At 36.4% G+C, this 21,295-nt stretch overlaps 2 protein-coding genes and 1 long non-coding RNA gene across 4 annotated transcripts; all 3 read right to left on the bottom strand.

The window, feature by feature from the left end:
* Positions 1-1,913: 1,913 nt before the first annotated feature.
* LOC127100921 (beta-glucosidase 12) lies at positions 1,914-19,384 on the bottom strand. 2 transcript variants are annotated; one of them, XM_051038231.1, is made up of 11 exons: positions 19,135-19,384; positions 6,849-6,907; positions 6,493-6,568; positions 6,323-6,400; positions 6,151-6,238; positions 5,874-6,051; positions 5,687-5,802; positions 5,329-5,552; positions 5,171-5,202; positions 4,802-5,013; positions 4,428-4,717 (listed from the first exon to the last, which is right to left on the bottom strand). In XM_051038231.1, the coding sequence occupies exons 1-11, from the start codon at positions 19,169-19,171 to the stop codon at positions 4,546-4,548; spliced, it is 1,272 nt and encodes a 423-aa protein (XP_050894188.1). In that variant the 5' UTR covers positions 19,172-19,384; the 3' UTR covers positions 4,428-4,545. The 2 variants fall into 2 exon arrangements, with proteins under 2 accessions (XP_050894189.1, XP_050894188.1); XM_051038232.1 differs by lacking the exons at positions 4,428-4,717; positions 4,802-5,013 and adding an exon at positions 1,914-2,046 and having other exon boundaries at positions 19,135-19,382.
* LOC127100922 (uncharacterized) lies at positions 18,118-18,494 on the bottom strand. The gene is made up of 3 exons (XR_007794533.1): positions 18,465-18,494; positions 18,306-18,337; positions 18,118-18,194 (listed from the first exon to the last, which is right to left on the bottom strand). It is a non-coding gene; the product is annotated as an uncharacterized LOC127100922 (long non-coding RNA).
* Positions 19,385-19,446: 62 nt separating the features above from the next.
* LOC127104436 (beta-glucosidase 12-like) lies at positions 19,447-20,284 on the bottom strand. Its single transcript, XM_051041618.1, has 4 exons — positions 20,219-20,284; positions 20,032-20,147; positions 19,674-19,897; positions 19,447-19,562 (listed from the first exon to the last, which is right to left on the bottom strand). Exons 1-4 carry the CDS (start codon positions 20,282-20,284, stop codon positions 19,447-19,449), a joined length of 522 nt encoding a protein of 173 aa, XP_050897575.1.
* Positions 20,285-21,295: the final 1,011 nt, after the last annotated feature.

Genomic DNA, 21,295 nt, shown 5'->3' with positions numbered 1-21,295 from the left:
CATCATACCACATACACACAATGATCATGAATATAGAGAAGAAAAACACAAAACCTACATGGCATAATCTATCCATCATCATCATCATATTAACCCTTAGATAATCAGAACTCCGTCCTTACCGTAGAGTTCCTAACAATTGATTCTTTGACCTTCGACAATGGTGAATTCTCCTATTGAGCTCCCCTTCTCAGTTTCTTCTCTTTTCTCCCAAATGTTACATGTTCTCTGTTTTTATCTCACTATCCTCCTTTTCTATTTTTTTGGTATATCTCTTATTATTATTATTATTAATAATCTCACCAAATAGAATAATAACAAATAATAATACCTCTAATTATTTTATTAGCTTATTACTATTATCACTAATTTCCACCTATTAAATAATACTACTAGTAATAATAATAACCCACTTAATTAACTAATTAATTTAATATTCAACCAATATTAACTAATTAACTAAATAATAACTAATATAATTAATTAGTTTTACTCACCACACCATCATTTCTATACTTTTGCTCACACACACCTAATACCTTAATTTATATCATTCTAAGGTAACTATCTCACACCAATGATAACACAACACATCAAAATATCAATCAACACAACACAACCACAACTACCACACAATTAAATTCCAAAAAAATAATTTTAATAAAATCGGGGCGTTACAGCACACACACGCACACATACACATAAAGACTTGTCATTGTCACTACACACACATACATAAGGACTCATCATTATCGCTGTATAAAGTATCATACACATTGGATTTCCTAAAAGAATTTTCTCCAATATCACATATCATATCTTCTAGTTGATCATCCCTATCTTCATCAACTTAATGTCCATGTGATGTCGCAATTTGATTTTTATCGATTTCACCGTGCCACATCCATATTATATAATATTGATTAATTCCATCACGACATAGGTGGTTGAATATTGATTTTTTTTCTTTCAAAATTTTTGATATTTCAAATATAACACAGACAATAAAAGATTCCAATGTTGTCAGGAAGTTTTCTTTCTGCGAAATTAAAAAATTCAATAACTCATTTCTCATACACCGGACTTAATGTATTAGCTTTTATCCAATTACAATCCATAATACTTTTTGAAATTTAAATCAAATCCTTGTAAAAGCATGCATCTTGAATGAAAACTTTGCTAAGTTCATAAATTTTACTAAGTCACTTTATTAAAAACAAAACATTACTAAGTCACAACAACAAAACAACAACAACAACATATAATATTCTAAATAACATAAAACATAAAAAAATCTCAATCTCACTCTCACTCTCACTCTTAATCACAACAATATATAACATTAAAAACATTGCTAAGTCACAATAACTAAACAACAATAACAACAATCTTAAACTCAATAAAACAACAATAGCATCAACAATAAACCTATTACTTATCTCAACAAAAGCAAAAGAATATAACATTCAATCTCAATCTAAACAACATGATCCAACATTAAAACTCTATGTCTTAGAGTCTCAACACTAACAACAACAACAACAACAACAACAATAACAACATTATTGTAACATGAATACTGGTGAAACATTTCATGTACCAGAAATATGAAAAATAAGAGTTAAAGAATTGAATTTCATGTACCCTTCTTGTGCATTTTGTCTTTTCTTTTCTTGATTTTGAGTTGGAAAAGATATAATGAAAGTTAGTGAAGAAAAGATGCTTCATAGGTTTATGGAGATAGTTTTTCACTAGGGCGTTGTTCTATTCTTAAGGCTTTTCGCTAGGGCGTTGTTCTGTTATGAAGGAAAATAAACTATATTTTAGTATGTTTTAATTTAAAAGGAGAATTTTTCACCATGATTACTATTAATAATCATGGAGATAACTTATAACATTTCACCATGGTTACTTTTTTCAACTGTGGGCAAAAAGTTATACAAATTTGTCTATAAAAGTTCAACACGTTCATTCACATTTTTCCTAATCCAAACTAATTTTGTCTCCAAACTTCATTTTCCATTCACAAACTCTACACATTTTTCCCTGCACATAATTTCTACACGTTCACAAACTAGAAAACAATATATTGAAACTTCATCGTCCATCTTGTTATGTTGTTGTATCATTGATCCAAAAGGTTTAGGCTTTGAAGATGCTAAAACAATATATTGAAAATTTTGCTTTAAAGATTAATGTCAAGTTTGCCTTTATAATATAAACGGTATGCTTGAACTTTGACATTGATCTTCAATGCCAGAATTTTCAAGATAGTAAAAATGAATGAAGATATTACAACACATAAGTGTCTTAAAAATAAATGAAAAACTAAAATGTATGTGTTGGAATTCAGAGCGTGTTCGTGATATGGACATTTCTCCACGGTTAAAAAATTTGACCGTGGTTAAATGTTTTTTAATTTTAATTTTGAAAAAAAACCGCCTTATTAAATAGAATTTACTATGATAAATACTTTGGCCGATGTCAAATTTCATTACAGAATCTACGTTTTAGAATAGTGTATACATGAGTTTTGATTGAGTATTAAAATCTTTAGTGTAAATAAATTTAAAATTTTAATTTATTTTAAAATAAAACAATATTAAAACATTACATGAGATTAACTATCATTGTTTCAATGGCTAAAAAAATGGAGACGATTGGAAGAGAGTAGAATGATAAAAAAGAAAAGTGAATTTTATTAATTTATTCTATATAGGTACTATGTATTTGTATATTTGTATAAAGGGAATTAACAACTAACTTCTCAAAATAAACAACTGAGGCTTAGTTACTTGTCATACAAGTAACTCAACTAATATAGCTACATTTTTAACTAATTTGAACTACAAGAAAATTACAATACACATGCAACGTTGTTAGTTATATATCCTTGGATGTCGTTAGAAAAAGAACCATAGGTATATATTTTTAATTAAACATATTCTATAATTCTTTTGCGTTTCTTTTTGTCAATTCAAAGGATTTCATTTTGTGTTTCCCCAAACCCTCAAGAACCCAAGCACGACTTGTACGTGGCTTCCTTACGGTGATTCCTTCATTTTCAAGATCTCTCTCTCTCTCTCTCTCTCTCTCTCAATTAACAGTTTTATATGGATAGATGACCTAACCTTGTTTTGTTGCCCCATATCAACCAAACAACGACCTTTCTTCATTTCCTCGAAACATTGATCTCATAAGATTCTACCTCCTACAACAACCGTCATCTTCAAAACAATCACAAAAATCAAATCAACTACCTTAATAAACTATTATTCTCGGTTATGGTCTAATGAGTTCTACATTGCTTGTTAGGATTTAATTCACATGCACAATGTCATTTAGTTTAACAATCACGTCCTCAATTTGTGTAATTCAAAAGTTCTTCTTTTAAGGATAAGGTTTTCTTCGGAGTTTATCATATGGTGAGCTTCCTTCCTAAAGTTGAAATGAGTTTTGGTTGAATTTAAGTAATTTGATTTTGTTTCTTACATTTACAGTTTTCTTACATATTTGGGTTGTTGAGCCTTTGGAATAAGGAAATCTTCGATCCATATTATGAGTTTGCTACCGTTGAGTTTTGATTAACAAATACATGAGGTATGATGTGTTATGCGTTAATCTACAAACCATTAGTGTTAAGTAAGTGTGCCTAGTGTCTTTAAAACTAAATGTATTGTTCAAAAAAGTATAAGGTGTGTTCTCCCTACAAGAGGAGCGAGACTCACATGCTCTAGTAGGTATATTACACGAATGTGGGAGGGCTAATTTATGGTGGCGATGAAGATAACTGACAAAATGGTGTACGCACCAAATACATCGTACGCTCAAAGGTACAACAGAGTCGACATCGAACTTTATTTATCCCCAAAAGAGAGAAGGGAAAATATCGATAAAACACAAGGGAAACAGAAAAACGGATACGGGATTCGATTATGCAAGAGGAAGGTATTAGCACCCCTCACTTCCACAGTACTTCATGGGAACCATTTAGAATGCTCTTGCTTGAATGAGTGTTGTTATCTTTAAGTACATGCAAAACAGAAAATGGGTTAGAAAGAGAGTGCTCGAGGAGGATTGTGACCCTCATGCCTACGTATTCTCATGGTGCAATGAGAAAGTCAGAGTCTCGTAATTCGTGGAACTGGAGAGGACAAATAAAATAAAGAAAGGTGCTCGCCAAGGATTCACATTCTCGTGGCTATGTATCTTTATAGTGCAATAAGATTATTTCTAAAATATAAAGATCACTTTATTTATAATTTTACGCTTATATTTCTAAAATATAAGGTGCAATTAAATAAAAACTTGATAAATAGAATATGATTAGAATAATACAAAACCAGAATATAGTGAAGACCCTATTGTTGATTAGGATATTACAATACTACAATATTTCACATGGTTATTCAAAAACAAACTATGACTTCTAGCTAGAGCTCAATTGTTATTCAAATCCAATATTACAATTTTCACTTTGTATTACGATTAATGATCAAGATCATATCATACTATTGGAGATCAACAAGACATTAAGCTGTAACTCTAATGTTTTTTAAGAAAATTCCTAAACCAATGGGCAGAGAGTTTATGGTGTCTTTTAAGATTATCTTTGTAATCAACAAAGTTAATTCCAAAACGCATGGTGTATCCGGCAATCCATTCAAAGTTATCTAAAAGTGACCATGCGAAATATCCTTGTACTTTCACGCCATGCCTTCACACATAAAAGCAAGGAATTATAACCGTGAAATAAGGTAATTCAATATGAAATGAGTAGAGAGATGGTTCTACTACTTACTTGATTGCAGATGAAATATAATAAAGATGACGATAAAAGTAATCAATTCTATAAGTATCCGAAAGCGCCTCTTCAAGTGATAATGTTGGATCGTTCAACTCATCCATACCATTTTCTGTGATGTATATCAAAGGATTGTTATACTTTGTCTTTGTGTACAGTAGTAGTTCCTGAATCCCCCTTGGATAAACAAATAGCCAAGGCGAAGCAGCCTGAACAATAATGTTGTTTCTTAGTTATTTGTAAAACAAACAAATCATATAAACGAAGTATCTGATTATATAAATGTCAATACGCGTGCATGCGCAAGTGTTTGCGCACACATTCACGTCTCGGATGTAACGATAACTGAAATAGAGTCTTACTCACCCGTGGTCCAATTGGTATCCCATTTCGCTCAGCTGTAATAAGTCATAGCAGGAAACGTTTTACATCAAAGAAAGTTGAAAAAATCAAAGCAAAGTATCACAAAATGTATATATAATGTATAATTCTTCATGAGTTTTGAACAAGGTGGAAATTCCTACTTGTTAAGTTGACATGAGTATCCTTGAAATAGGTAGATTTGCTTGTGTCGTTATTTGAATGTGGTATATTGGCCGCATAATTTGAGGTGTAGTAATTGACTCCGATAAAATCAAATGAGCCGGTAAGTATCTTGGATTGCTCTCGAGTGAACTTTGGTAACCGATTTCCCACAAAAGACACCATGCTTAGTGGATACTCTCCTGTTGTCATTGGCTGCATAAACCTACAAACAAATTCCTTAAGAAGCTTGAAGCATAACATAAACATTCGGCTGCCATTATGTCGTGATTCGTGATTTTGCGGACAATATGAACAAATGCAGGGTTAAGAGAAAACTTGATAGGAAATAGCCATTACCATCCAAACATGAAATCAAGAGCGCGTTGAGCAGCTTGATGATCTAATGTGTCATTTGAGAAAGGCAAAAACCAGTGACAGTTTAAGGTGATGCCTATTGAACCGTTTTGAGAAGCCTGCTTCCGTTATTTCGAGTTAGATGATTTTATGGACAATCATAACAAAATTTCCATTTAAGGCTTTGTACCTGATAATTGGTTCTATAAATTTTGACAGCGGCTGCATGAGCGAGGAGTTGGTTGTGTGAGGCCATGTAGGGCTCTGTACCCATACTGTAAGAGTGCGGCTCATTAAGAGTAATCCAATGGTTCACTCTGTCTCCAAATTCCTTGAAGCATAGCTCTGCATAGTCCTGAAAATCATTTCTGCATAAAGAGATTCAACAATCAAGCCTTATGGATCAAACAATGTCATAATGCTCTAACATGGATCATGCATATAGAAATTTGTTCCGCGAAACTTACATGATATTGGGGCTCAAGAAACCTTCGTACTCGTCTTGTAAGGCTTGGGGAAGATCCCAATGGAAAAGGGTTACAAATGGTACTAGACCTGGATCAATAACTCCATCAATCAATAATATGATATACTAGTAATATAGTATTCCCTCCTAAAATAGTATGATTTATGCATTACCATTATCGAGTAGCTCATTGATGAGGTTGTTGTAATATTTGATTCCTTCTTGGTTGATACTTGCGCTTACTTTTCCTTCTGCGTATTTGTTAGAGTTGTTAATTTAAATGAAAGATTCAACCATATGAAACTCTTTAAGGATGTGAATAAATTCAAACATTTGCTATTACTTGGCAATATCCTTGGCCATGAGATGGAGAATCTGTATGCATCTGTGTTCATATACTTCATGATTGCAACATCATCCTATTAACATGCAAAAATGGTAAGGACATATACTAGAAGCAAAATTGCAAACATGATATTAGAGCTTCATAAGGTCAAATATACAGAGTTAATTGATATGCATTAACGGTGTAAAGATTTTTTACATTTCAATAAATTAAACATTTTTATTACTAAAGTCATTTGATTTATTTAGCCTAAAATATTTATACAAATAATGAATTATAATGGATTACATTATACAGAACTTTACATTTATGATATATGAAAATTAATCCCAATGAATTGGATGTAGCAGTACCTTATAACGATGATACTGATCAACAGCTACATCTCCATTGCTTCTATCCAATATTTTTTCTGTAAGCAATTACGAAAATTACTACATAATAAAAAACAAAAAGACTATTGCCAATAGCATTACTGTTATCAAATTAATTAATAGTTATGTTAATTTTAATGACAAAGTCATTTTTATTAGTAGTAATTAAAAAAATAAGTAGAAACTAAAATGTAATAAATATTGTTATGATATTGTAAAGTGAAAAACTGTTTAAGGTATCTCAAGAAACACTTTTCCCTTTCACAAAGTGACAAATAGAACATGCGCAGTTTGTTTACCCAAAAAAGAAACAGAGCATGTCCAATTTTAACAAAAAAAAAAAAGAGGCAGTTCCATTATGTATGTTTTGTTTAGATTAGAAAAATGTTTATTGTTGTTTGGCTTTTACCCTTTTGGTTTTCACACATTGCTTTGATGCACACTCATACCCTGATTTTGGTCCTGAAATTTTTTCCATCAATCATTCATTTTCTTTCCTCCTCATGACCATTTCATCTGGTCATGAATCTATCCACCTACACTGATTGTTTAGACATTGCCACTACTTGCCATTCCATGACTATTAGATTTTTACCTCTCTATTTGGCTTTAGATGTTTGATATATTTTGATAGAATCGGTTGGAATGTCATGACTTTCATTCTCATGTTTAAATTCAATCCGTGTTTTGTCTTTCTCATAGAACATCATTTTCCCTTTCGATCTTAATTCAAAGAGATTCCATCTATATTCCATCTCATATTTCTATATGTCATATTCAAATTTGCATTCACCTTTTTTCATTCACATTGGAAAGCTTCCATTCATTCATACGCATACTCATTCATGTTTCAGCCACTTCATTCATTTTTATCACATCCATCCACTCACAACCGTCATTTTCATGGCAAGTGATTAATTCATAACCTTAAAACATCACCACATGAATACAAGGAGTTTCTAAGATGCAAAGAGAGATCCTAGAACTCTTTTGTGAACTTGTTTCTATCCGCCTTCCAATTATTGAATCTCAAAGGGAATGTCCCCTAAACTTGAAGGAAGCCATATCTAGCATATGTTTTGTTGCACCTAGGTGTGCGGATCTGCCAGAATTGTTGCAAGTTCAATTGCTGATTTCTTCACCTTTTGTGTGGTGATGTTGGTGGACAAGAGCATGTTCGATGTGCACTTGAAACTGTGGGCCCTTCGAATACCCTGCCAATTTTGCAAGGCTAGCAGGAGAGCATGATATGATTATAGAAGTGAAGCAATAGGGCGCCACTTTTAGGCTTGTTACAGTCTGGTTTATTAGAATTCCAGATTGGGACATGAATACAAGAGGTTAGTTTCAATGTTCCAAGCTGGAGAAATCATTTGTGACATGTTTGCTGGTATAGGTCCTTTTGCCACTCCTGCCGTACAAAAAAAAAGGGATGCTTAGTCTATGCAAATGATTTAAGTCCAAATAGCATCCACTATCTGAAGATTAATGCCAAAATCAACAAGGTTGATGATCAAATATCTTCATACAAAATGGATGCTAGACAGTTCATATCCTAGTTGATGTAAGTGCCAAATTCTGAGCATAAGATAGAAAATGATGTTCCCATTGTTGATACATGTTAAACATACAAGATACAAGACAGTACTGAATCAAATTCAGAAAAATGAGTTGCTGAAAAGTTGAAAAAAAAGACCTAGGAAACTGCTCTAACACAAAACACTAATACTACTTTAGATGATATTCAAGATCCAGGGGAAGGCCTGCATACTAACGAGCCTGTGACAGTTCAGGCGGTTTCACTGAACCTCATGCCAAATAATCTTGATTGCACCCAAAATGAAATAAATAATACCCCGCCGTGGGTTTACATCAACACAGTTTCAGGATATTGCCAATGTTTTGCTTGCACACCCGAAGGTTGGTTTATTTATGGATGCAGCTTTTGGATCAGTTCGCGTGGTTGTTAGTTATCTTGAGATTACGTTGATAGCTTGCTACAAAGATTTTTCCATGGAATCCAATCTTTCATCTGGACCAGTAGTATATTTTCTCCGCCAGCAATGTGAGGCTTCTCTACCGTTTATTTGGCCATTGTGCCAGCATGTTCTGCACACACAGCTGCACCCAAAAAGGAGTTGAGCGTGCTCGTAGGATCCACTTGGGATTAAATGTCCATGTCCCTGCACAGAATGAAAGTATAAGCAGTTTTGTGAGCAAGATGAATTTTGAGGATATAGCAGGTTATGGAGATGCTAGAAGGAAAAACGATGAAAGTCGAGTTCTCTTTCGGGAAAGTAAACTCACACGCATGTTGCAGGACTCTTTGAGGGGAACTAGCAAAGTCTTGTTGGTTTCGTGCTTGAACCCATCATTTTTCCAAGACGGTGTGTACATGCTTAGCCTAGCATCACGGTCATGTCAAAGGTCTCATCGGACGCCCCTTGATTCCACGACGAAAACTGCAATTTCAACAAGACAAAAACCTTAAGTTCCACAAAGAAAAGTGCAAGTTCAGAAAGACAGACACTAGGTTGCAAGATTGGTCAAATCAGAATTAAAAGTATATGGAGAATGGTCTATGCTGGTAGTGCTCGCTTCAACTGGACAGTTGAATTTATTTGCTGAAGGTAGAATTGTCAAGCAAAAAGTCCTGCGTTTGAAACTGCCAAGAGAGAAGGAGTTCCTGAGATTACTATCAAAAGAGTTGAAGACCTTTATCTGTCAGTTTATGCTAAGAAAATGCTTTCAACAAAATGTTTGCAAAACAGGAAGAAATGTCTACCTACGTCAATGGTAATAACTTGAATGGAACACATCTTCATTCCAAGAAGGTTATATCCGATACTTCTCATGAGGGAATTTCTTTAGCCAGTCCAATTGAAGTTTCACATAAGGAGGTTGAGGATGCTATCACTGTAATCTGCCAGGATTTTATAACAGAACTCAAAAGGAAAAGAACACACCAGACCTTACCAAGATAAACTGTTTCCTATTTGGCACTAGGGAATTGCCTTCTCCGATGACTATAGGCTCTTCAAGCGTATACATAATTTCCATGCCAAATAGAAACTCTGCTCATCAACCAGCTTCCAAATCAAGGCTTCCTCTTAAGCAATATAGCTGATGCATTTTTGTTAGAATTAGTTGCTGCTGCTGCGATCATGTCCACATCTGCAAAAGGTCAAAAAAATATGCATGAAAAATCTGAAATAAAAAATAATATGGCAATGAACTATAGAAGATTGGCCATTGAAATGAAATCACAACATTAACACAAAAAAATCAAAGCCAAGCTCGACAAAGACCTGCATTTGTCGTAAGCAACACCGAACCTCAATGCATTGCAAACACACCTCTCCATTCATTTGCTCGCGTTTCACTGCAGTAAAAAGGCACATTAACTCAGCAAAGCGGTAAAAGTCCAAAAGAGGAATTGAGACAAATTCAAAGAAAAGAAAGTACAGAGCTCATGCTACCTTTTCCAGACTAAACACCAAATGAGGTAGACAACTGTGAGCACCTTAAAGGACTTCCGAAGGGATACCTTTTTGATCTCCATAGCAAAATCCAAAACCCTAACAAGTTGGGTATAAAAGGAGAGAGGCGGATACTGTTGAGGGGACCACGAAAAAACCTTGGAGGCGGAAAAACCCTAAATTTGTCCAAACAAAAATCCGAACCACAGAAACCCTAACCTTCAGGCGACGGCGTGAAAAGCTTAGTGAAGGGAGGAAGATACGAACTCCTCATAGCCGCCGAATCACCGCTGAAGGTGAGCCTCCTTGCTTGATTCTCTTTGAAACCATGGCTTTCGTGTTTAGAGTGAAATTGAGGGTAGCGCATTGTAAGGATAGTATGGACGTTTGAGAGATTGAGAGAGGTGAGCGAAGGTTGAAGATGATGATTGAGGGTGAGAGAAACGTGAGGTTGAGAGCGGGAGAGTTTTCGTCAAGAACGATTAAGAGAGGCGTGAGGTAGAGAACTCCTGAGAATGAATTTGGGAGGGGGACGATGAGTTCTGGGATGTTAGCGTCCTCACTCTTCATTTTTTTTATTTTGCTCTCTATTAAGCAGACTTTTAAATCCCACTAAGTGAACGTTTAGATTTCTCAAGTGGTCATTAACTGTGGCTTGTTGGTATTAGCTTTAGTTAAATACTATTTTATGTTCCCAACCCTTAATCTTTTGAACCCAACAGCCAGGCAGCTAGGGTCACCTTTTGGGATTCCTCCTTTTTAATTTAATAAATCGTCCATTAAATAGACCACCCCTTTTTTTTTTATTTTAATTCATACTGTTAACCTATTCTGGTTTATATACCCAAGCTGTTATTGTAAATAATAACTAATCATAAATGGTCTAGTGGAGAGAGGGTAGTTTCTTGGTCTTTAGTGGAGTGGGTTCAATACCCATATATGGCATTCTATTTCTTTGAGCATTCATTTTTTTTTTCATGTTTATGTTTTATTATAATTTCTCCTATACTCCTAGTTTCATTGTTGTTTAATAACACAAGTTTGGTTTCCTTTAATTTCTTCATCCATTCAAAACCGTTTTAAACTATTAAAATCACACTTTTCTCGATTCAATATCGAGCCCATTTTCATACCCTTGTAAGTCAATTGCTTTTTAAGCATCGCCATCAACCTCACATAGCTTACTCTTGGGCTTTCTTACAATGAGCCGGTTCTCTTGCACTTACACTCATACATTGCATTATTTGTTGTTTGGGCCCGATTTAATTATTTCATGATTTTGAATCCCCATTTGACAAAATGTACCCCACTCCCCCGATGTGTAATAATTTTGTACTGTTTTATTTCTTTATTTGTTTGACTGTTTAGTTAGATACTAACACAAGAATAAAATCAACCATTTCCAAAAGATAAAAAATAATGGCTCGATCCAACGTCGAGTATTTTCTCAATAAACAAATCAATTCATTTCTCCCCCCTATTCTATTCCATTTCTTTCAAACTTTCATCAAATGCTTGATTCAACGTCAAGCCATTTTTTCTAATAAAAACTCAAAAAATATTAATTTACAGTTAAGACCTTTTCAATAAGATGGAAGTGGAACGTGGTGTATACCACGCACTCCTGAGACTAGGATTCGAGATGTATATCTCGCCAAACCTAGCTCTCGCCATCATCCAAATTTATCCACTTTGTTCTCTCTCAAACACTCATTCAAATTTCTCTTAAACGTCCATCAATACTTGATCTAGTGTCAAGTCATTTTTCACAACAAAACTCAAAATACCTAATTCTTATTTAACACTTTTTTCAATAAAGGTGGAAATGGAACATGGTGTATACCGTGCACTCCTGAGATTAAGATTCGAGACGTATGCCTCGCCTATCTTAGCTCTCGCCATCGTCTAAAATTGTCAATGCGGTTTCTTCAAACCCTTTCTCAATCAAATTCAAAACACTCAATTCTTATTAAACATTTTTTGCAAATAAGATGGAAATGGAACGTGGTGTATACGACGCACTCCTGAGACTAGGATTTGAGATGTATATCTCGCTCATCCAAGTTCTCGCCATCACTCAAAATACATCCAACCGATCAAACTCTTTTCTCGCCGCCGTGCGACTAATCAAAGAACCTTTTTCATAAATGAAAGATATATGGTCTTAAGTGATACAAAACAATGTTTCGGCCACGATTGTTGAGTAGAGATAAATGACGCTTTTCCGAATGTAGATTTATAAATCCGTTCGATGTGTGGTATGCGTCCACTCCTCATCTGTTTTGGGTAAAACAATGTTTTCGTCGATTAATACAATATAGCTTTCGCTAAAATCGACCAATAAACAAACATTTTCTACCCAGAACTACGTAAGCCTTGACTTCTCTATTGAGATACGTAGGAGCAGGATTTGTAAATCTTGTCAGGCCCACTAATAAAAAACTTAGGTTTAGTCCTTCGTCAAAAATCCAAAAATATTCTCCTCTCTTCTATTCTTTCCCACTTAATAACTTGAAAAGCCTAACATTTTGAACTAACACTAACGCACACAACTAACCTAATGGTTCCCGTTGAGTACAACAGACGTGAGGGGTGCTAATACCTTCCCCTTGCATAATCGACTCCCGAACCCTGATATTGGTTGCGATGACCATATCTTATCCTTTCTTTGTCTTGGGTTTTATCGATATTTCCCCTTTCCTTCTTAGGAATAAATAAAGTTCGGTGGCGACTCTGTTCAGTCCATCATTGCGAGCGTGCGATCGCGCTTCGCTTTGAAGTCGTATCCCAGTTTTTTCGAGGTGCGACAGATGGCGACTTCATTGGGGACTTACAATCCCTAAGCGAGTCAAGCCTAGTTAGGACGTTTGTGTGCCTTTGTTTGTTTAATTGTGTGGCTTTTCTTTATTGTTTTATTATCTTTATTGTTATATTGTTATATTTGTTGTATATTGGTTCTATTGTGATTATTGGTACTTGGGTATTTGATTGCAAACCATGTGGGAAAGACTCTACACCCGAGTCTAGAGTGGAAAAAACATAAGATAGGACGATGGTTGAGTAGTACGGACTCCCGAGGTGAATACTTCGTAAGAGTCGGTACGAGAACCTCACTTAGAGTAGATTCTTTTGCAAATACTGTCGCCCGAGGTGTATACCTCGTAAGCTTCGATGTTTCAAAGGGGTCCATGACTCTAAGAACCTTTTAGAACATTGAACCTTTGGCCAACTAGAAATGATGGTTGCGTAGTGTGGATTCCCGAGGTGAATACTTCGTAAGAATCGATACGAGAACCTCGCTTAGAATAGATTCCCTAGATGGAGTTGATGACCGGAAAGTATTTTCCGTAAGCGTCAAACAGTCTTTTGAATCCATGACTCTGAGTACCCTGTCTAGAACCCAGTCGATGGTTGCGTAGTACGGACTCCCGAGGTGAATACTTCGTAAGAGTCGGTACGAGAACCTCACCCAGAATAGATTCCCTTGATGGAGTTGACGACCGGAAAGTATTTCCCGTAAGCGTCAAACATTCTTGTGAACCAATGACTCTAGGGATCCTTTGTAACAAAGCCCTAGATCATACCCGGTGAGAGCCCCGTTTTGGAAAAGCAATCAAATTTATCCTTACCTCCGACCTTTGAACCTATCCAAAGAAAAAACAAAAAAAACATTGCATCCATCCATTCATTGCATATGCATAAAAAGCAAAACTCTTAGTTTGTTTCGCATTATTTCAGAAATCCAAGACTTGTTAGCAAGATGAATCCTGAGAGAAGAGGCACTTTTCAGTTCAAATACAAGAACGTGGACCTTACTAGCCTGCAGAAGTTGAGTGCCAAAATAACACCAATCAAACTCAACAGCTTTGTACAAAGCTATGGAAGAATTCTGGACATCCTAAATGAGAAGATGGACATGATGACCGCAGTGACTATTGCTCAGTTCTATGATCCACCTCTACGTTGTTTCACGTTTTCTGACTTCCAGTTGGCTCCTACCTTGGAGGAGGTTGAGAGGATCATAGGCCGGAATTTGAAGGATCATAATCCATTTCCTAAGCTCGATGAAGATATTCCTCCCAAGAGGATAACTTCAGCTTTTGGCCTGAAAGTTTCTGAAGTCGTGGACAATTGGGATATGAAAGGACCTTTCAGTGGTTTTTCTAGGAAGTTCTTGGAAGATCAGGCCAAAAAGATGGAAAAAGAAGGGAATTGGGAAGCCTTGTATGCTGTGTTAGCCATGTTGGTATATGGGATAGTTCTCTTCCCAAATATTGACCATTTTGTGGACCACCTGGCGGTGAGAATTTTCCTCTCTGGTAACCCTGTACCGTTCCTCTTGGCAGATCTCTAATACACTCTCCATGATCGTCATGAGAATAAGGGAGGGATCGTCTTATGCTGTGCGCAGTTGTTGCATGCCTGGTTTAGATCCCATATGCCCGAAGAAGGTCCTTTTGTCTCAAAAGAACTCAAGCCCTTCCAGAAGTTAGCTTCCCTCACTTCCAGTCATGTTAAGTGGTATATCAGGGATTGGGAAACCGAGAATGTGATTGTCAGCATTGGAAACTTCCCTAATGTGCTTTTGATAGGAACTAAGGGTTGCATCAACTATAACCCTGTGTTATCTCTGAGGCAGCATGGGTACCCTATGAATGGCCCTCCAAAAGCTGAAGCTCTAGAGCCTTTCGTCTTACATAGTGTTGAAGCAGATCATCCCATGGTGAAGAAGATCAAGAGTTCTTGGCGAGCAGTTATCAGAAAAGGTAAGGAGTTGGGTAAGAGAAATGTCATTGCCCAAGAGCCTTACACTTGTTGGGTTATAGAGAGGGTTCAGATGATTAAACTCCCTTTTCCATTTGATCCTTCTATCTATCCATTGGTTCCTGAGCCAAAACCCATATTACCTGAAGATGTAGAGAAGCTCAATGCCCGTATCAAGGAGTTGGAGTTGGAAAATGTTGATTTGAGAATCAGGCTTGGCCGATTCTCGATAGAGAATGGGAACTTGAAAGACGATCAACAAAAGAAAGACAAAGAGCTTGAAATCTCCAACAAAAGAGCTAGAGAGTCTGAAGCAAGGAGAGAAAAGTTTGGACAAGCGCTCTATAGCACTAAATCTGTGTTCAAATCAAAGGAAGAGGAGTTGGATAGAGCTCTACTCCGGATTCAAAAACTCAACAAGACTCTAGAACTGACCCTTGAAATGAAAAGGGAAGCACGGCTGATTTCTGAGATTCGTACTCGTGAACTGGAGAATACCATTCAGAAATACAAGGATACTCTGGAACGCGAGAAGCTGAAGACTGAAGAGTCAGAAAGAGTTTGCACACGGCTGAAATATCATTTGGAATGAGCCGATGCTAGAATCCAGGCACTTGAAGGTGGGGATCAGGATGCTGCCTATATGGTGTTGCTAGGTGAATGCAGATATTGGAGAAACCTCTATAGGGACATAGAGGTGACCAAGGCTGAAGACTTGCGCATCATCCAAGATCTCCAAGGGCTTTACACTGAGTGGAAGGGCAAATTTCTGAAGTTGTCCGGATTTGCGAGTTCCATCATGCAAGAACTACCTGAGAAGCTGCAAGAAGCTGATTAGTGCATGTGTCCAGAGAACACCCCGCATCAAGTCTTTAATTTCATTAAGTTTTGTAAGGCAATGTTAGAAGGGTTAACTACCGACCTTGCTACGGTTCGGAAAGCCCATAAGCCATGAGCACGTTGTTTGTATTTGAACTTTGATATGAGATTAATGAAAATCGCTTTTGAGATTCATTTTATTGTGTTTCATTTCCATATTATTTTAAATATTTGCGAACAAGTGTTGTGACATTTTTGAAATGAATGATTGAAACTAACCAAGAGTTTTGCAAACAAAATGCATCCATACACGCATTCATGCATTTTCAAAACAGAGTCTCATTCTGTCCTTTCTTCCTCCAGTTTCATGCTGAATTTTCAACACCAGTATAATACTCGTGTCAGAGCTCGTCAATGAATGGCAGATCAAGAGCACGAATTGGAGCGAGTAAGCTCAGAACTCGAAGACCTATGTGGAAACATGGGTCAAGTTATGGAAATACTACAGGTCATCAGGGCAAAGTTGGACGCCCAAACGACGGTTGTTTCAGAAATCGTCGGTCCATCGATTGAACCCCAACCTGCAAGGACAATACTAACAACCTGGCCAACCTATGGTTTACCTCCCGGTTTCACACCTCCAGTTGAAGGCGCCCCTGGTTTTGCACAATCCGCTCAGCAGACAGCTCCTCTACCGACCATCAATGAAAATCATCCAGTGGTCCACACGTTCGCACCTCCTCTCGTTCGTGCACATGTGCAACCTTACTTTGAGGATCAACAACATGCTCCGGACTTTTTAGACGAAGATGAGGAAAGGCAGGAAGACATAAGAGGGATGAAGGAGAATTACCAGATGCTTGAGAAAAGATTGAGGGCTATGGAAGGTGACCAAGTTTTTGGTGCTACTGCTAAGGAGATGTGCTTAGTGTCAAGTCTTGTGATTCCTGCAAAGTTCAAGACCCCAGATTTCGATAGGTATGAGGGCCACTCGTGTCCTAAGAGTCACCTTATCATGTACTATCGAAAAATGGCTGCGCATGTAGAGGATGACAAACTTATGATACATTGCTTCCAAGACAGCTTGAGGGGTGCTCCCTCTAAATGGTACTTAAGCCTCGATCAGAGTAGGATTCGTTGTTTCCAAGACTTATCTGATGCTTTCATCCAACATTATAAGTATAACATGGATATGGCCCCAGATAGGAGGCAATTGCTTAACATGTCCCAGAAAGATAAGGAGTCTTTTAAGGAATACGCGCAACGATGGAGGGAAGTGGCCTCGCAAGTCGAACCACCTCTGGCTGAGAAGGAGTTAGCGGATTGGTTCATGGATACAGTCAAACCTATTTTCTATGAAAGAATGGTGAGTAGTGTGTCTGCGAGCTTCTCTGACCTGGTCGCCGTGGGCATAAAGGTCGAGTTGGGATTGAAGAATGGAAAGATGATGACTACCTCTGAAACATCTGGTAGTAATGCCAAAAAGTTTCCTGGAGGATTTCAAAGAAAGAAGGAGGGTGATACAAATGCAGTGTTAACCAGTCAAAGGGGGAGTCATCCATGGAAGAAACAACACCAATTTGCTCAACAACAACCAACTTATCCAGTACAATATGTCCAACAACCATATGTGGCAGCTGTCACACCAAATTTCGACCAATCACAAGCTCATGTTTATCAACCTATTCAACAAGCACCAGTATACCAGCAAGCGCCCGCGCCACCTACTTATCAACAGCCAAGGGCACCGGCTCCTCGTCCACAAAATCCTCCAAATCAAAATAGGGTACAAAGAGGTAGAGTTCCGTTTGCTTCAATCCCTATGACATACACTGAGTTGTACCCATCGTTACTACAGAAAGGGTTAGTGACGCCCAGATCTTTGGGTCCTCCACCAAATCCTTTACCTCCATGGTACAATCCAGATGCCCATTGTCCTTTCCATGGGGGTGCCCCTGGACATGATTTAGAAGGATGTTATGCTTTAAAGCATATTGTGCGAGACTGGGTTGAGAAGAAGATTCTTTCATTTCGAGACGTCGGACCCAATGTCAAAAGTAACCCTTTGCCAGCGCATGGTGATGTTAATGTCGTCGAGGATGCTTCTGATGTGTGTATGATCAAAAACATGGAAGATGTTAAAACTCCGTTGCTAGCGCTTCATGCAGGATTGGTTTAATCTATTTTTGTTGTACTGTTTCTTTATGAAAAGCAATAGTTCTCGAAACCCTCGTGGATAAATGCACAACCAGCTGGAAGCAGCCTACAAATAATTATAATAAAGCTATCTTTATATTTTAGACATGCACAAATTATAAAAAATGAAAAGAATTGATATGTAATTTAGTTTCCAATGCAATGATGAAGTACATACCATTGGACCAAGGAGCTTTCCATCATGCTGATCTGTCATTCAAAAATAATAAACAATAAAGTTCAGAAGATTAGGTATTATTAGTTTTATTTTAATTCTGTTTGGTGACTTTTTGGAACTAAATTAACTAGTGCAAGCATATAATTAACTGATAATTACTTGTAACATTAACAAGAGCATCAGTTTGTTGGGTTGGTTCAGCCCCCCGTAGGTGAGGTGCATTAGCAGCATAAAAGGATGAATAATAGTTTAGGCCTAGAAAATCGAAGGACCCCTTAAGTTGCTCTGATTCTTTTTCGGAGAACTTTGGTAGCCGTTTTCCCACCATGGATTGCATGCTTTTTGGATACTCACCTTTGGTGAGTGGCTCCATGTACCTGATGCAAAATGCAAAGTGCAGATAGAATCAAAGAAATACTCTTCTGATTTTCTAATACTTTGCGAAAATGGTACATAGCTGCATTTGAATTCAGCGTGTCATACATAACTGTTTCTTTTAAATTCAAAAAACAAGGTGAACTGAAATCTTATGAAGTTTGCATGCAACTTTCTACAGGCTCCCAAGAAAATATATAGTTTGTGTAAACAACACAAATCAGTCTACATAAAAATGACTACCAACATACCAATCTTGTGGTATATCCATTAATAGTGACAATATTGGGAAATGGTTTACAGTCATTATTCTCGTAACTTCACATGAATATGTAGTTGGTCCACAATTTTCTTACTGAGTAGAATAAGTTATAATACCCCCTAATGATCATATTTTCAAATTTTTAATATAATCTCTCTTGTTGAGCAAGGAATAGTCAAGTTTAATCTTTACCATCCAAACATGAAGTCGAGGGCTCGTTGTGCCGCATCACGATCTGCTTTCTCTTTAGACACAGGCACAAACCAATCAGAGTTTAAGGTAATCCCTAGTAAACCCTTTTGAGATGCCTATATATTATAAAAAAAAAGTTTTTTAATTAGCAACAGCTTCAATATGTTCACACTAAAAAAAGAAGCATTTTCTACCACCATATAGCAATTGTGCATGGTTTTGTAATGCTTCACCCTTCTATTAGAGATGTTCAATTCTCATGTACTTTAAGACCTAAAGATTCACCGCAGATTTCAAAAAAATATTTTAAGTTTAAAACAATTCAATAATGCAAAGGACCTGATACTTGGTCTTGTACAGTTTTGCAGTAGCATGAGCAAGAAGTTGGTAGTGCGAAGTCAAATACGGTTCTGTCCCCGAATCACCTCCTGTGCAATTCATTTTCAACCAAATCAAAATGAACAAGGAATTATCTTCTTTTCATTGAAAAAATCAAAGCAAAATTCTTCATGAGTTTTGAACAAGGTGGAAATTCCTACTTGTTAAGTTGACATGAGTATCCTTGAAATAGGTAGATTTGCTTGTGTCGTTATTTGAATGTGGTATATTGGCCGCATAATTTGAGGTGTAGTAATTGACTCCAATAAAATCAAATGAGCCGGTAAGTATCTTGGATTGCTCTCGAGTGAACTTTGGTAATCGATTTCCCACAAAAGACACCATGCTTAGTGGATACTCTCCTGTTGTCACTGGCTGCATAAACCTACAAACAAATTCCTTAACAAGCTTGAAGCATAACATAAACATTTGGTTGCCATTATGTCGTGATTCGTGATTTTGCGGACAATATGAACAAATGCAGGGTTAAGAGAAAACTTGATAGGAAATAGCTATTACCATCCAAACATGAAATCAAGAGCGCGTTGAGCAGCTTGATGATCTAATGTGTCATTTGAGAAAGGCAAAAACCAGTGACAGTTTAAGGTGATGCCTATTGAACCGTTTTGAGAAGCCTGCTTCCATTATTTCGAGTTAGATGATTTTATGGACAAGCATAACAAAATTTCCATTTAAGGCTCTGTACCTGATAGTTGGTTCTATAAATTTTGACAGCGGCTGCATGAGCGAGGAGTTGGTTGTGTGAGGCCATGTAGGTCAAATATACAGAATTAATTGATATGCATTAACGGTGTAAAGATTTTTTACATTTCAATAAATTAAACATTTTTATTACTAAAGTCATTTGATTTATTTAGCCTAAAATATTTATACAAATAATGAATTATAATGGATTACATTATACAGAACTTTACATTTATGATATACGAAAAATAATCTCAATGAATTGGATGTTGCAGTACCTAGATATGGATTGTGTAATGGGATCCGGTTATTATGTAATGGTTTATTTATGAATATGTTGGATGTGGAAATCTTGACAGGAAGCAACGCAGGAAAACGTGTTTTTTTGCCTAGAATTAAAATAAAAACATCTGCAAGTGATGGACTGCCTTTTGTCCTTAGTAGAAAGCAGTTTCCTGTGCGACTAAGTTTTGCAATTACAATAAATAAATCACAATGACAAACCATTCCAAATGTTGGAATATATCTTCCACGACATGTTTTTAGTCATGGACAGTTATATGTGGCTTTATCCAGGGGTGTTTCACAGACTACAACAAGAGTTTTAACCAGGGAAGGAAAATTGAAAGGAGAAGATGGTGAAAGCACAAAAAATGTAGTCTACAAACAAATTCTTTTATCGCACTCGCAGGTATTTATTAAGTACATTGAAAAAATTGCTCACACGTTGGTTCTCATTTTGGTTACACGACATACCAAACTTATATTGTATTCTTTATATCATAGATAGATAATAACTAAATATAATTTTCTTTTGCTTTAATATACCGTCAAACTAGAACACGGTGAAATCTTTCAATTATGTAAGGAGTTGAGACGAAAGAATGTTGAAACTTGCTTCGACATTAAAGTAAGTTATACTTAATCATTTATTTTCTGCTTTTACGTTAGATATAAATGGGGTGATAGTTATTCTCACTATTCTTATGCAATAAATTTTAGATAACAGACTTTGAAGAAAAATTGAACACATGGAAGGATGAACAAAGTATTTCATCCATCGGCAAACTCGACAATA

This window comes from Lathyrus oleraceus, chromosome 7, assembly GCF_024323335.1.
Source record: "Lathyrus oleraceus cultivar Zhongwan6 chromosome 7, CAAS_Psat_ZW6_1.0, whole genome shotgun sequence".
NCBI classification, from domain to species: domain Eukaryota; kingdom Viridiplantae; phylum Streptophyta; class Magnoliopsida; order Fabales; family Fabaceae; genus Lathyrus; species Lathyrus oleraceus.
The sequence above is the reverse complement of the archived record's forward strand: the minus strand, read 5'-3'. Positions and strand labels throughout refer to the sequence as shown.